At 42.9% G+C, this 13,664-nt stretch overlaps 1 protein-coding gene across 1 annotated transcript in view; it reads right to left on the reverse strand.

Annotated features, from left to right (window-relative positions):
- mgat4b (alpha-1,3-mannosyl-glycoprotein 4-beta-N-acetylglucosaminyltransferase B) overlaps positions 1–13,664 on the reverse strand; it is a 340,217-nt gene that overhangs the window by 166,222 nt on the left and 160,331 nt on the right. Inside the window, exon 4 of the mRNA XM_063053065.1 lies at positions 1,997–2,130. Coding sequence (XP_062909135.1) covers positions 1,997–2,130 — 134 coding nt within the window. The remainder of the gene's footprint in view (positions 1–1,996; positions 2,131–13,664) is intronic.

A 13,664-nucleotide genomic window follows, 5' to 3' on the forward strand; every position in this document is an offset into this window, starting at 1 on the left:
CCTTTTGCTGTTTGTGTGATTAGTTTTTCACACCTTGGGTGTTCAATGTTTTCTTCAAATGGGTTCAATGGTGTTTCATTATTTCATGGTTGCCTGCATGAGGACAAATCTCAGGGTTGTATGCTGTATACATACTTTGATAAACCGTTTAAAGATTCATTTATTATTAAGGTGTTTGCAGTACACAACTCAGATTCGTTTTCTCCAGACAGCCATGATGCAAAGAAAACTATGGAGGACATTCAAAGAAAATCATTACCACCCCCCCCCCACCCAGCAAATCCCAAACCCCCAACTTCCTCCCTCACATATAAACACTAACAGATCACTTCACACGTATGATGGCAGCTAGAACATCAAACCCCAAATCCCCAACCTCCTCACTTGCACAAAAAACTAACAAATTACTCCACACAGAAAACGGCAGCTAACTTCAAACCTCAAACCTCCTCCCTTGCACGAAAAAACTAACAGATCGCTTCACACAGAAAACAGCAGCTAGAGCGTCAAATCCCAAATCTCCAAACCCCTCCCTCACACAAAAAAAACTAACAGATCACTTCACACGTAAAACGGCAGCTAGAGCATCAAATCCCAAACCTCTGCCCTCACATAAAAAAACTAACAGATCACTCCTAAGAAAAAATGGCCAAGACAGAATGCAAAAATAAACGTAGAACTGAAAGGGGCAAATTGAACTACAGTTAGTTTGAACTCCAGTCCACAGTCCAATCCACAAATCACAGAACTTCAATAACATCTTCCGATGGTATCAAGGAAAGTGACCACTGGAATATAGAGGCCTTCCAAGATCCATCACACACAGAGATCATTACAATGGGGAGCAGGAGGCAGGTAGTCAGCACTGAACACTCGCTCTCAGCCACATTTGCCGCAATGTGTTAATCAGCCAGAAATGGAGACAATCATGGATTCGTACCCCTTCTCTGAGCTTCTTTGCCTTGAGGCTGATAGAGCTCGAGCTCACACTTGCACTCCCCTCCTAGAATTTTCTTGGAGACAGCAGAGCACTAGATCACTTAATCGATCTCCAAACTGTAAGTCGCAGGCTTAACTGTAGCTCCAACAGTTCCAGAAACACATTTAAGATTTAAAAAAACAAGTAGAAAAAGTGAAATAAGCAGTTCCGTGGACTATCTGAAAGACGTTGCCCATGGAAGCATTGTTCACTGGGGCCATCTTGGCAGCAAATAAGTGTACTTTGAAACCAAATCTACTTTGTCAAACCCACCCTGAATGCAATCATGGCTGTTTTGCATCTGCAGTTCTACATTCTTTGATACCCATTTGGATTAGTATCAGCACTTCTGGGCCCCCTATCTAAGAAAGGATATGCTGACACTGGAGATAGTTCAAAGAAGGTACACAAACATGATTTCAAGATTGAAAGGCTTATGATATGAGGAGCGTTTGATGCCTCTGGGCCTGTACTCACTGGAATTCAGAAGAATGAGGAGGATCTCATTCACACCTATCAAATGTTGAAAGGTCTCCATAGGGTGGATGTGGAGAGGATTATTTCCTATAGTGGAGGAGTCTAAGACCAAAGGACACAGCTTCAGAATAGAGGGGGGTCTTTTTAAAATGAGACAAGGAGAAATTTCTTTAGCGAGAGGGTGGTGAATTTGTGGAATTTGTTACCACAGGTGGCTGTGGAGGACAAGTTATTGGGTATATTTTAGTTAGGCAAAGGTTGATAGATTCTTGAATGGTCAGAGCATGAAGGGATACGGGGAGAAGGTAGGAGACTGGGGCTGAGAGGGAAATGGATCAGCCATGATAGAATGGAGGAGCAGACTCATTGGGCCAAATGGCCTAATTCTGCTCCTATGTCTTATTATCTTAAAACAGAAATTGATTATTTACCCTTCTCCAAAAGCCCCCAAGCAGGGGAAACAGTCAATGGAAACCCCTTGATTTACCACTCAGATCACCACTCAGCACTCTATTCTTAAACAGCAGGACTTTAACTCACCTCTGCAATGAGTACGACAATCACACAGTCCTGCTTCTCCTCAGGAGTCAGCTCATAAATTAGCGAGTTCAAGGTGTCGATCAAGTAACTGTGCACCTCCCGCTTAACGGTGGGAACTCCCATCACTATTGAAACTGAGCACACAATGGAAAAATAGATCAGGGTTTCATCAACAATGCAGATCATACGTTACAAATCTACCAAGACAATGCAAATCCAGGAAATAAAGCAGCACAATACGTTTAGTTGGATTGTACATATTCACTGCCCTTCCTGCAGAGTGTAGTGTTAAATGACCAAGAACAAGGAGCTGATGTCATTGACTGGAGAGAGACCACAGGTGGTGGCACTGAAATCAATGTAATGCTGAGGCTTTATAAGGTATTGGTCAGACCGCACTTGGAACTTTGAGAAATTTTGAGCCTCATGTCTAAGAAAGGATGCACCAACATTGGAAAGGGTCCAGTGGAGGTTCATGAGAATTACCATGGGAATGAAAGGGTTACAATATTAGGAGCATTTGATGATCTGAGCCTGTACTCACCAGGTTTGTGGATGATACAAAGACAGGTGGAAGATTAAGCGGTGTAGAGGAAGCAGGGCGTCTCCAGAAGGACTTAGACAGATTGGGAAAATGAGCAAGAAAGTGGTAGGTGGAATACAGTGTCGGGAAGTGTATAGTCATGCATTTTAGCAGAAGGAATAAAGATGTAAACTATTTTTGGAAACTTCAAAAATCAGATATGTAAAGCAACTTGGGAGTCCTTCTGCACGATTCATAGTCATAGAAGACTACAGCACAGAAATAGGCCCTTCAGCCCATCCTGAAATATTTAAACTGCTTAGTCCCATCGACCTGTACCCAGACCACAGCCTTCCATATCCATCCCATCAATGTACTTATCTAAACTTCTCTTAAATGTTGAAGTTGAAATTGCGTCCACCACTTGTGCTGGCTGCCCGTTCCACACCCTCAACACTCCCCGTGTGAAGAAGTTTCCACTTGTGTTCCCCTTAAACATTTCACCTTTCACCCTTAACCATGCGTTTAGTTGTAATCTCACCAATTTCTCATTGTGAAGGAAATTATTTTCATCTCATTACCGATCCATTAACAGTGTTAAAATCGCACTATGAAGTAAGTTGATGAGGCTATTTGAACTTCTTGTATTCAGTGGATTCTGGTTAAATGGGACATATTGGAACCAGTACATTTTGGCCCAATTAAGTGGCTGCTCCATTTAGACGAAGCTTCATGGAAATAGAAGCTTACTGTTTAACCCTACTGTTTAACTGAAGGGTCTCAGCCTGAAACGTTGACTGCACCTCTTCCGAGAGATGCTGCCTGGCCTGCTGCGTTCACCAGCAACTTTTATGTGTGTTGTTTAACTGAGTAACAGATGATGTATTTGAATGAAATTCAGAACAAATTAGAACACTAATACTACTACAGTATTATAAAACTGTGCATTAGTTCATAATAGTTAACCACAGACGAATTCATCCAGTGTATGCAGCTATGTTCTTTTGACTGTAAATGAACAAAATCAGCACAAACACCTAGTGTAGGTAATAGACAGCCTTCATGCAATGCTTTTGATGATTGCGTCCTCCAAATCTTCATTTTCATTGTAACATTCAAGAGGATTGCCAATACCTTCAAATTCTTCATAGTTCCTTGCTAAAGTAGTGAAATAGTTTCATTTTCACACATGGCCATTTCTGGCACCTCCAAGCCTGAACGCTTGAAATCGCAGTGACCAAAACTGTTCTGAATTGTCATATTGCTTATCTCTTCACCAACAATCAGTGGGAAAAATCACTGTTTTTTCAACACAAACACATGCAGCTGATGCTATTTTAAAACCATTTGCTCTTAGTACAGTGTAATATCTAACACACACACATCTGAATTCATTTAGAAATCTTTCAACAAAGTCTCATATCCCAATTAAGCGGCATAGTGTCCCAAATAAATGAAGGAAATCCCAGCTATATTTCTGAATTACTTTTCGTTCTTTATGATCTGTCCCAATAAATAGCTGCCCCGATTAATCACTGGCCCAATTAACTGGAATCCACTATATTTGCAGCTTATCAGGTATATCCTTTGATGTGTTTCTCTTCTGTCTTGGGAGTTCTGCTGGATGAAGAGCTTTTATAAGATGGTAAGAGGTACGGATTGAATGGATAGCCGGAGATCTTTTTCCCCCAGGGCGGAAATGGCAAATACAGGAGGCTAACAACCCTATCAAATTGAATGGCAATTTTGAGGGATATATGGATGTGAGGCCTCTGTTCCTCCATACTGCCAAGATTCCTGCCATTAACCCTGTATTCTGCCTTCAAATACGACCTTCCAAAGTAAATTACTTCACTTTTCCAGGTTGAACTCCATTTGCCACTTCTCAGCCCAGCCCTGCATCCTGTCAAAGACTGAAACCTACAACAACCTTCTAACCATCCACAACTCCGCCAACCTTTATGCCATCTGCAGACTTACTTACCCTCCCTTCCACTTTCCCATTATGTATGTTTTTTTTTGTAAATTCTATTGTATTTCCTTATTTTCCTGCAAATATCTGCAGGAAAATGAATCTCAAGATAGTATATGGTAACAGATACTTACTTTGATAATGAATTTACTATGAACTTGTGAACTTTGAAGTGAGAGGCAACTTTACTGGAATGTACAAAATTCCAATGATGCAGCAAGGAGGTTTCCCTTGGCTGAGGATTCTACAACCAGGGGTCACGTAGAAAAAATGTGTAGACCGCAAGAAATGAGATAATGAGGAAATTCTCTGTCCAGTGAATGGTGAATCTTATCCATTCTCTTTCCCAGAGAGCTATGGAGTCTTAGTCACTGACTGTATTTAAAATAGAGATCAATGGATTTCAGAATTTTTCTGAAATCGAGGCATAGGGCAGAAAGCTGGAAGATCAGTCTTGATCTTGTTGGGTTGTCATGAAGGCTTGAGGGCCAAATGGCCAACAGCCCGATTTCATGTTTTCAGAATCAGAATCAGACTTAATATCACCGGCATTAATCGTGAATTTTTTTAACTTTACAGTAGTAGTACAATGCAGTACATGATACTGGGAAAAAATTGTGAATTGCAGTAAGTTAAAAATAAATATAAAAGTTAAATTAAACAACTAATGCAAAATAATTAGAAATTAAAAAGTAGTGAGGTAATATTCATGGATTCATTGTCCATTCAGAAATCGGATGGCACAGGGGAAGAAGCTGTTCCTGAATCACTGAGCGTATAAATGGGAGTACTTGCCTGCTTCTGGTACACAGTAGCATAGCAGTTAACTTAACACTTTACAACAACAGCGATAGTGATTGGAATTTAATTCATGCCACTGTAAGAAGTTTATACATTCTCCCCGAGACCACGTGGGTTTCGTCCATGTGCCCTGATTTCCTCTTGCATTCCGAAGATGTACAGGTTAGGGTTAGTGAATTGTGGGCATGCTATGTTGGCACCACTGTGGGGTGCTCCTACCACATCCTCAGAACGTGTTAGTCGTTGCTGCAAATGACGCATTTCACTGTATGTTTTAATATGCATGTGACAAATAAAGTTAATCTTTATCATTTTTATCTTCTTGTTCTTACGTTCCCACAGGAGGCAGGTCACCCTCAAATGGCCCTCTGATGTGAGTCCAAGCTACCCTTGTGAAATTAATTTTTAAATGTACTCAAAATGGGTCCAGCAAGTCACTCCACCCAAGGTTGAGATGCACAATAATGCCCTCAGTGATACCTTCATCTGCCTATTCAGACTTAAGAGAGGCATGGATAGAGAGCCAGAGTCTGTTTCCCATGATGAGGGGAGATGAAAGTAAAGAGTGTGGGATTAACACACACAACATGCTGGAGGAACTCAGCAGGCCAGGCAGCATCTATGGAAAAAATGTAGAGTCCATGTTTCGGGTCATTTCGGATTTCCAGCATCTGCAGATCTTCTCTTGAGTGTAGGTTTAAGCAGGAGGAAATTTAAGGGGGATCTGACGGGTGATGCTTTCCACACAAAGTGTAGTTGATACCTGGTATGAGCTGCCAGTGCAGGCGATGGAGGAAGATCGTTTAAGGGAGATCTGAGGGATGATACTGTCCTCACAAAGAGTAGTTGATATCTGGTATGAGCTGCCAGAGCAGACGGTGGAGGGAGAACAATAACATTTAACAGGCATCTTGACAGACATGTGAATGAGCAGGGCATAAAAGGAGATGGAATTAATACAGCAGTTCAAATCAGTTCAAAGTAAATTTAATATCAAAGTACATATATATCATCGTATATAACTCTGAGATTCATTCTCTTCTAGGTATTTACAGTAAATACAAACAAGCTCAATAGAATCAATGAAAAACCGCACACAAGATGGACAAACAACCAATCTGCAGAAGACAACCGTGCAAGTACAAGAAAAAAACAAAATAATAAATAAAAAGGTAACAAATATCAAGAACATGGAATGAAGAGTCCTTGACAGCGAATTCATATGCTGTGGAAACAGTTCAGTGTAGGGCTGAGTGAAGTTATCCCCAGTGGTTCAAGAGTCTGATGATTGTTGAGTAATAACGGTTCAAGAAACTAGTGGTGTGTGTCCTGAGGCTCCTGTACCTTCTTCCTAATGGCAGCAGCGAGAAGAAAGCTTGGCTAGGATGTGGAGGCCTCTGATGCTGCTTTCTTGCAGAAGCGCTCCATGTAGACGTGCTCAATGCTGGCGAGTGCTTTACCCTTGATGGACTGAGCCATAATCAGTACTTTTTGTCGGCTTTTCCACTCAAGGGGCATTGGTGTTTCCATACCAGGCTGTGATGCAACAAATCAGTATACTCTCCAACGGACAACTACAGAAGTTTGTCAAGGTTTTAGATGACATGCCAAATCTACGCAAACTTCTAAGGACAGGGCTGATGGTTTTACACAGAGAGTGGTGGGTGCCTGCAACAGCTTGCCAGGGATGGTGGTGGAAGCAGACATGTTAGTGGTGTTCAACAGGCTTTAAGACAGGGCACATTAACAGCAAGGCAATGGAGGGATATGGACCATATATGGGCAGATGTGCAGTTTAAAACGGCATCATGCTTGACACAGACATGGTGGACTGACAAACTGTTCCTGTGTTGTGCTATTTACTGCTCTGTTTTAATTGTTTCACTATCAGCAACCATTCATCCAGTAGGCCAGGAAATCCTTCGATAAATCCCTCTTCCTCTTTTGTTCATATTTTAAGAGGCATCTAAAAGGATGTCTCCTCAGTCCCTCACATTTTTACCTCCCCTAATATACTGTTTAGTTCAACTTTCCTGTGTCTTTGGGCATTTAGTTACATTAGGAGATGTTATTTAATTGAAGGCTGCATTCCGAGTATGCCTCAAAACTTAGATTCTGTGTTTAGACATCAGTCAATCTGTTGTTTGCAAAGTTTTCATAATTGGTGTAGTGAGTAACTGTTTTTCTTTGCCTTTTCTTAAGGAAATTGTTCAGCAGTTTCAGACTTCCTTCCTGCAGAGAGCAGGATGACACATGGTTATTTTGGAGTGTGACAACTGAGTTTGTTTACTTCAGTTATACTCAGCTTGCCTTAGAGAGTCTTAGAGTATTCAGGAAGGAGGTACAGGAGCCTCAGGACCCACACCACCAGGTTCAGGAAAAGTAATTACCCCAGAGGGGATAACTTCATTCACCCCAACACTGAACTGTTCCCACAACCTATGGACTCACTTTCAAGGACTCTTCATCTCATGTTCTCAATATTTATTGCTTACACTGGACAGCATTTTTTTCAAGAGTGTTGCTTCCTCAGAAATTTTTGTGATTATGATAGACCACTGGTCTATCATAATCACAAAATATGAGGCTGAACACAAATAAAATTTCAAGTTATTTGTATCACATAGGAATTTGGAGAAAAAAGAAAGTAACTTTTATTGAATATAATGTGTTAAAATGCATAACAGTACTGATGCTTTGCAAAAGATCAACTAAGCTAAAAAATGTTATGTTGATGATTTTCATTTGTACTCAGTGTCTGAGGCTTCTCACTTCAGTGTCCAACAATGATCAGCCAGTATTGATGGATTCCAGTTGCCCTGATACCGTTCCTCCATGATCACAATGTCCTAGTGAACCTTTCACCATGCTCAGCACTGACAGAACCAAGATTTGCAGGGAAGAAGTCCAAATGGGAATGCAGAAAATGAATCTTTAGTGACAGGTTGCACTTCATGGTTTTGTATGCTTGAAGCATGGTGTCAAACCAGCTGCACATAGCTTGGTGTTCTGTATTTGCCAAGAAAATTTTCCAACAGCATCCTTGAATGGTAACCCCTAATGGCGACTCTTTTGCTTGCATCTTCGGAAATAGCTCTATTTCCATCTTTAGTATCTTTATTTTTCCCTTTCAGGGTTCTTTTGAAAACCATGACCTGGAGTTACACGCTGACTATGGTTCTTTGCGGGAATGGGACCTGCTCTCAGGGTTTCACTACTGGCCATTACTGGGCACGCCAAGGGCACAGCCTAAGAGCTTCACTCACTTTCAGAGGTTCAAGATTTCGTAGCTCTGGAGATGGGGGGTGGGGGGGAATCAGAGGTTGGTGTCCAAGCAGGAGATTGGTGTGTCATGGGAGGTGGAAGATCTAAGGCTGTGTGCCCAGAGACCAGAGATCTTTGGGCACAGAGCTTGGAAAAAGCAACGCAACGGCCTTTTAACCCCGTAAACCAGTGAGTTGTTTGTTATGTCTCCCTTCTCACTGTGAAACAGAGACATCTCTTTCCTCTTTATTAGGGAGACAGAGAGCCTGTGGTATGCCGAATACCGGGTGAACGAGCAGTCTTTGGGGTACTGCAAGTCTGAGTCTTTGCTGTTGCTTTGCTCACGCTTGAGTGCTCAGTGGTGGGTGCCAATGTTTTTCTTTGCCGGTGAGGGGAGAGGGGATCGTAGCTTGCTGCCGCTTATGCGTGGAGAAAGGGGAGCTGAGCAGAACTCAGGGGTTCTAACATTTAACTGTCATTCATATTTTGGGGGCACTCCTCTGTTTTTCGTGGATGGTTGTGAAGAAAAAGTATTTCAGGATGTATATTGTATACATTTCTCTGACATTAATTGTACCTTTGAAACCTTTGATTGCCTTCCATGCGATTTTCTCTGGTCCCACTAGATGTTCTTCAAATTGCCTGTCTTTGATAACCTATTTGATTTGTGGACCAACAAAAACGCCTTCTCTAATCTTGGCATTAGTTATTCTGGGAAACATCTTAAATATCAAAATCCTTGTTCATCACTTTCACAAATTATTTCACAAGGTCCAGTTTTATATGAAGAGAAGGCAAAAATATCTTTATTTGGTCTACAAGTGGCTCATGTGCCACTCTTTGAACCAATTGCTTAAGGAGAGGCCAATCCTTCTAATGTAAAGAGATCCTTTAGCACAGCTGTCCCATTCACAAATGAAACAACAGTACTTGGTGCATCTGAACTGCATTCCTAGTAGCAGCACTGCTACTTTCAGATCACCACAGATGTTCCAGTTGTAGTTACTGTACTGTATGTGTTTCAACAAGACTTCCAGATTTCAGTAGTTTTCTTTTATGTGTACGGTATAGCTGATTGGTATTGCAGGGTGGGCATTGCAATTGGTATTGGAGGGTGGACATTGCTGATTGGTATCGCAGGGTGGACACTGCTGATTGGTATTGCAGGGTGGGCATTGCAATTGGTATTGGAGGATGGATATTGTTGATTGGTATTGGAGGGTGGACATTGCCTATTGGTATTGGAGGGTGGACATTGCTGATCGGTATTGATGGGTGGACATTGCTGATTGGTATTGATGGGTGGACATTGCCGACTGGTATTGCAGGGTGGACATTGCCGATTGGTATTGCAGGGTGGACATTGCCGATCGGTATTGATGGGTGGACATTGCTGATCGGTATCGCAGGGTGGACACTGCTGATTGGTATCGAAGGCTGGGCATCGCCGATTGGTATTGGAGGTGGACATTGCTGATTGGTATTGATGGGTGGACATTGCTGATTGGTATTGGAGGTGGACATTGCTGATCGGTATTGATGGGTGGACATTGCTGATCGGTATTGAAGGGTGAACATTGCTGATCGATATTGATGGGGGGACATTGCCGATTGGTATTGGAGGTGGACATTGCTGATTGGTATCGCAGGGTGGATACTGCTGAATGGTATTGATGGGCGGACATTGCTGAATGGTATTGATGGGCGGACATTGCTGATCGGTATTGAAGGGTGGACATTGCTGATTGGTATTGATGGGTGGACATTGCTGATTGGTATTGATGGGTGGACATTGCCGATTGGTATTGGAGGTGGACATTGCTGATCGGTATTGATGGGTGGACATTGCTGATCAGTATTGAAGGGGGACATTGCTGATCAGTATTGAAGGGGGACATTGCTGATTGGTATTGATGGGTGGACATTGCTGATCGGTATTGAAGGGGGACATTGCTGATTGGTAATGGAAGAAGGAAGAAAGGGGTGGGGGGAGGAACACCAGAGGGAGGTGATGGGTGGGCAAGGAGATAACATGAGCGAGGGACAAGGGGATGGGAAATGGTGAATGGGGGAGTGTGTGGAAGCATTACTGGAGGTTTGAGAAATTGATGTCACACCATCAGGTTGGAGGCTACCCAAACGGAACATACAGTGTTGTTCTTCCAGCCTAAGTGTGGCTTTATCCCAACAGTGTAGGAGGCCATGGATGGACATTTCGGAATGGGAATGGGAAGTGGAATTAAAATGGGTGGCCACTGGGAGATCCTGCTTGTTCTGGCAGTCGGAGCATAGATGTTCATGAAGCGGTCTCCCAATCTACATCGGGTCTCACCGACATACAAGAGGCCATACCTGGAGCACCGAACACGGACTCATAGGTAAAGTGTTGCCTCACCTAGAAAGACTGTTAGGGGCCCCGAATGGTAGTGAGGGAGGTGGTGTAGGGGCAGGCGAAGCACTTGTTCCGCTTGCAAGGACAAGTGCCAGGAGGGAGATCAGTGGAGAGGGATGAATGGACAACAGAGTCATGTAGGGAGTGATCCCTGTGGAAAGCAGAAAGTGGGGGGGTGGGTGCGGGGAGGGGAAGGAAAGATGTGTTTGGCGGTGGGATCCAGTTGGAGGTGGCGGAAATTTCGGAGAATTATGTGCTGCGCACAGAGGCTAGTGGGGTGGTAGGTGAGGACAAGAGGAACCCTATCTCTGGTAGCGTGGTGGGAGGATGGAGTAAGATCAGACATGTGTGAAACAGAAAATATACGGTTGAAGGCAGCGTTGATGGTGGAAGAAGGGAAGCCTCTTTCTTTAAAAAAGGAGGACATTTCCTTTATTCTAGAATGAAAAGCCTCATCCTGAGGGCAGATGTGGCTGAAACGGAGGGATTTTGAGAAGGGGATGGTATTTTTACAAGTAGCAGGGTGGGAAGAGGTATAGTCCAGGTAGCTATGAGAGTCTGTTGGTTTATAACAGACATCAGTGGATAAGCTGTCTCCGGAGATAGAGACAGTGAGATCGAGAAAAGGAAAGGAAATGTCGGAAATGGACCAGGTGAATTTGAGGGCATGGTGGAAGCTGGAGGCAAAGTGGATGAAATCAATGAGTTCTGCATGGGTGCAGGAAGCAGCACCAGTGCAATCATCGATGTAGCATAGGAAAAGTGCGGGACGGTCACCAGTGTAGGCTTGCAACATAGACTGTTCCATGTAGCCAACAAATAAACAGGCATAGCTGGGACCCATGTGATTGCCCAAGGCTATCCCTTTTGTTTGAAGGAAGTGGGAAGACCCAAAGGAGAAATTATTTAGAGTGAGGACAAGTTCCACCAGGCAGAGGAAAGTGGTGGTGGAGGTTGGGTCTGGTGTCCAGAAAGAAACAGAGATCTTTGAGGCCTTCCTGATGGGAGATGGAGGTATCTAGGAAATGGACATCCATAATAAAAATAAGATGATGGGGGCCAGGGAAATCCTTGAAAAGATCACGGATGTCACTGATGTAGGTGGGAAGGGACTGAATCGGGGGATCGGGGTTTAAACAGAGTCAAGGTATGCAGATACAAGTTCAGTGGGGCAGGAACAAGCTGAAACAATGGGTCTACCTGAACAAGCAGGTTTGTGGATTTTGGGCAGGATGTAGAAATGGGAGGTGCAGGGTGTGGGAACTATGAGGTTGCTGGCAGTGGATGGGAGATCCTCAGAGTCAGTAAGGTTGGTGATGGTGTGGGAGCCAATGGTCTGGTGTTTCTTAGTGGGGCCCTGTTTGAGAGGCAAGTAAGAGGGGCTGTCTGAGAGTAGGGGCTGGGCCTCAGCAGAGTTCGCCATACTACTACAGCACCTCCGTATCTGCTGTTACGTGATCCTTCTGCTCTCATCATATCATCAGGACAATGAACAGCATTGACTTCCAGTACCTCTGAGCCAAACTCTAAGGTCAACAGTGCATGTTACACAACAAATGTGAGGAGCCCAGACTTCGTCTTGGTCACCAATTTTACACCCAAAGTCGAGCTCGTAGGCTTTCTTAATAAGAGGAGACATGCTCTGTCTTTGAGATAGCAAATATATTTGCAGTTGCAACATTGGTGAAACAATTTGTTATCACAAATACTCCTGAAAATACAATTAATTTATTATAATGAGTATAAACAATAGGCAGTACGTGTGGAGCATGCTCATCAACGTGATCACAAACCGAGATACATGTAAACGCAATGCATAGAGGTATATGCATGATTCTTTTATAGCCTTTCTAAAACCTGTCCTACCTTGTAGCATCGCCCTGCCTATGCATGGACAAGACAGAAAAGTTTTCAGCTTGCATTGTGGGCAATTTCAAAAAATAAATGGTGTGTGGTAGAAGAATTTAATGGTAATTTTCATGATCAGCAGCACAAAATTTATGAGATACAGCCAAAAGTACTCAGGAGATAAGTCTTTGTTGTCCAGTGCACAATTTCTTGTCTTTTGCACATTGGTTGTTTGTCCATCTTGGTGCGTGCAGTTTTTCATTGATTCGATTGTGTTTCTTAGTATTTGCTGTAAATGCCCACAAGGAAGTAAATCTCAGGGTAGTACTTTGATAGTATATTTAATTCGAACTTTGAACTCTAAACTATCTCCCTCTTGCATTAAACGCATGCCATTAAGTACTTGACATTTCTATCCTGGGGAAAAAGATCATGATTATCTACTTTATCTATGCTCTCATAATTCTATAAGACATAAGTACAGAATTAGCCCATTCATCCCATATTGTCAGATCCACTATTCCATCATGGCCAATTTATTACCCCTCTCAACACCATTTCCCTGCCTTCTCCCCATAACATTTGACACCCTTACTAATCAAGAACCAATTAACCTCTACTTTAAATATACCAATGGGCACGAGGCTCCTAGGTATTGAGGACATCTTCAAAAGATGATGCCTCAAAAAGATGGCATCTGTCATCAAAGACGCCCACCACCAAGGAGGTGCTCTCTTCTCATTGCTACTATTAGGAAGGAGATACACGATCCCGAAGACACACAGTCAACGTTTCAGGAACAGCTCTTCCCCTCCACTATCAGATTTCTGAAAGGACAATGAACCCATGAACACTACCTCACTATTTG

This window comes from Mobula hypostoma, chromosome 7, assembly GCF_963921235.1.
Source record: "Mobula hypostoma chromosome 7, sMobHyp1.1, whole genome shotgun sequence".
NCBI lineage: Eukaryota > Metazoa > Chordata > Chondrichthyes > Myliobatiformes > Myliobatidae > Mobula > Mobula hypostoma.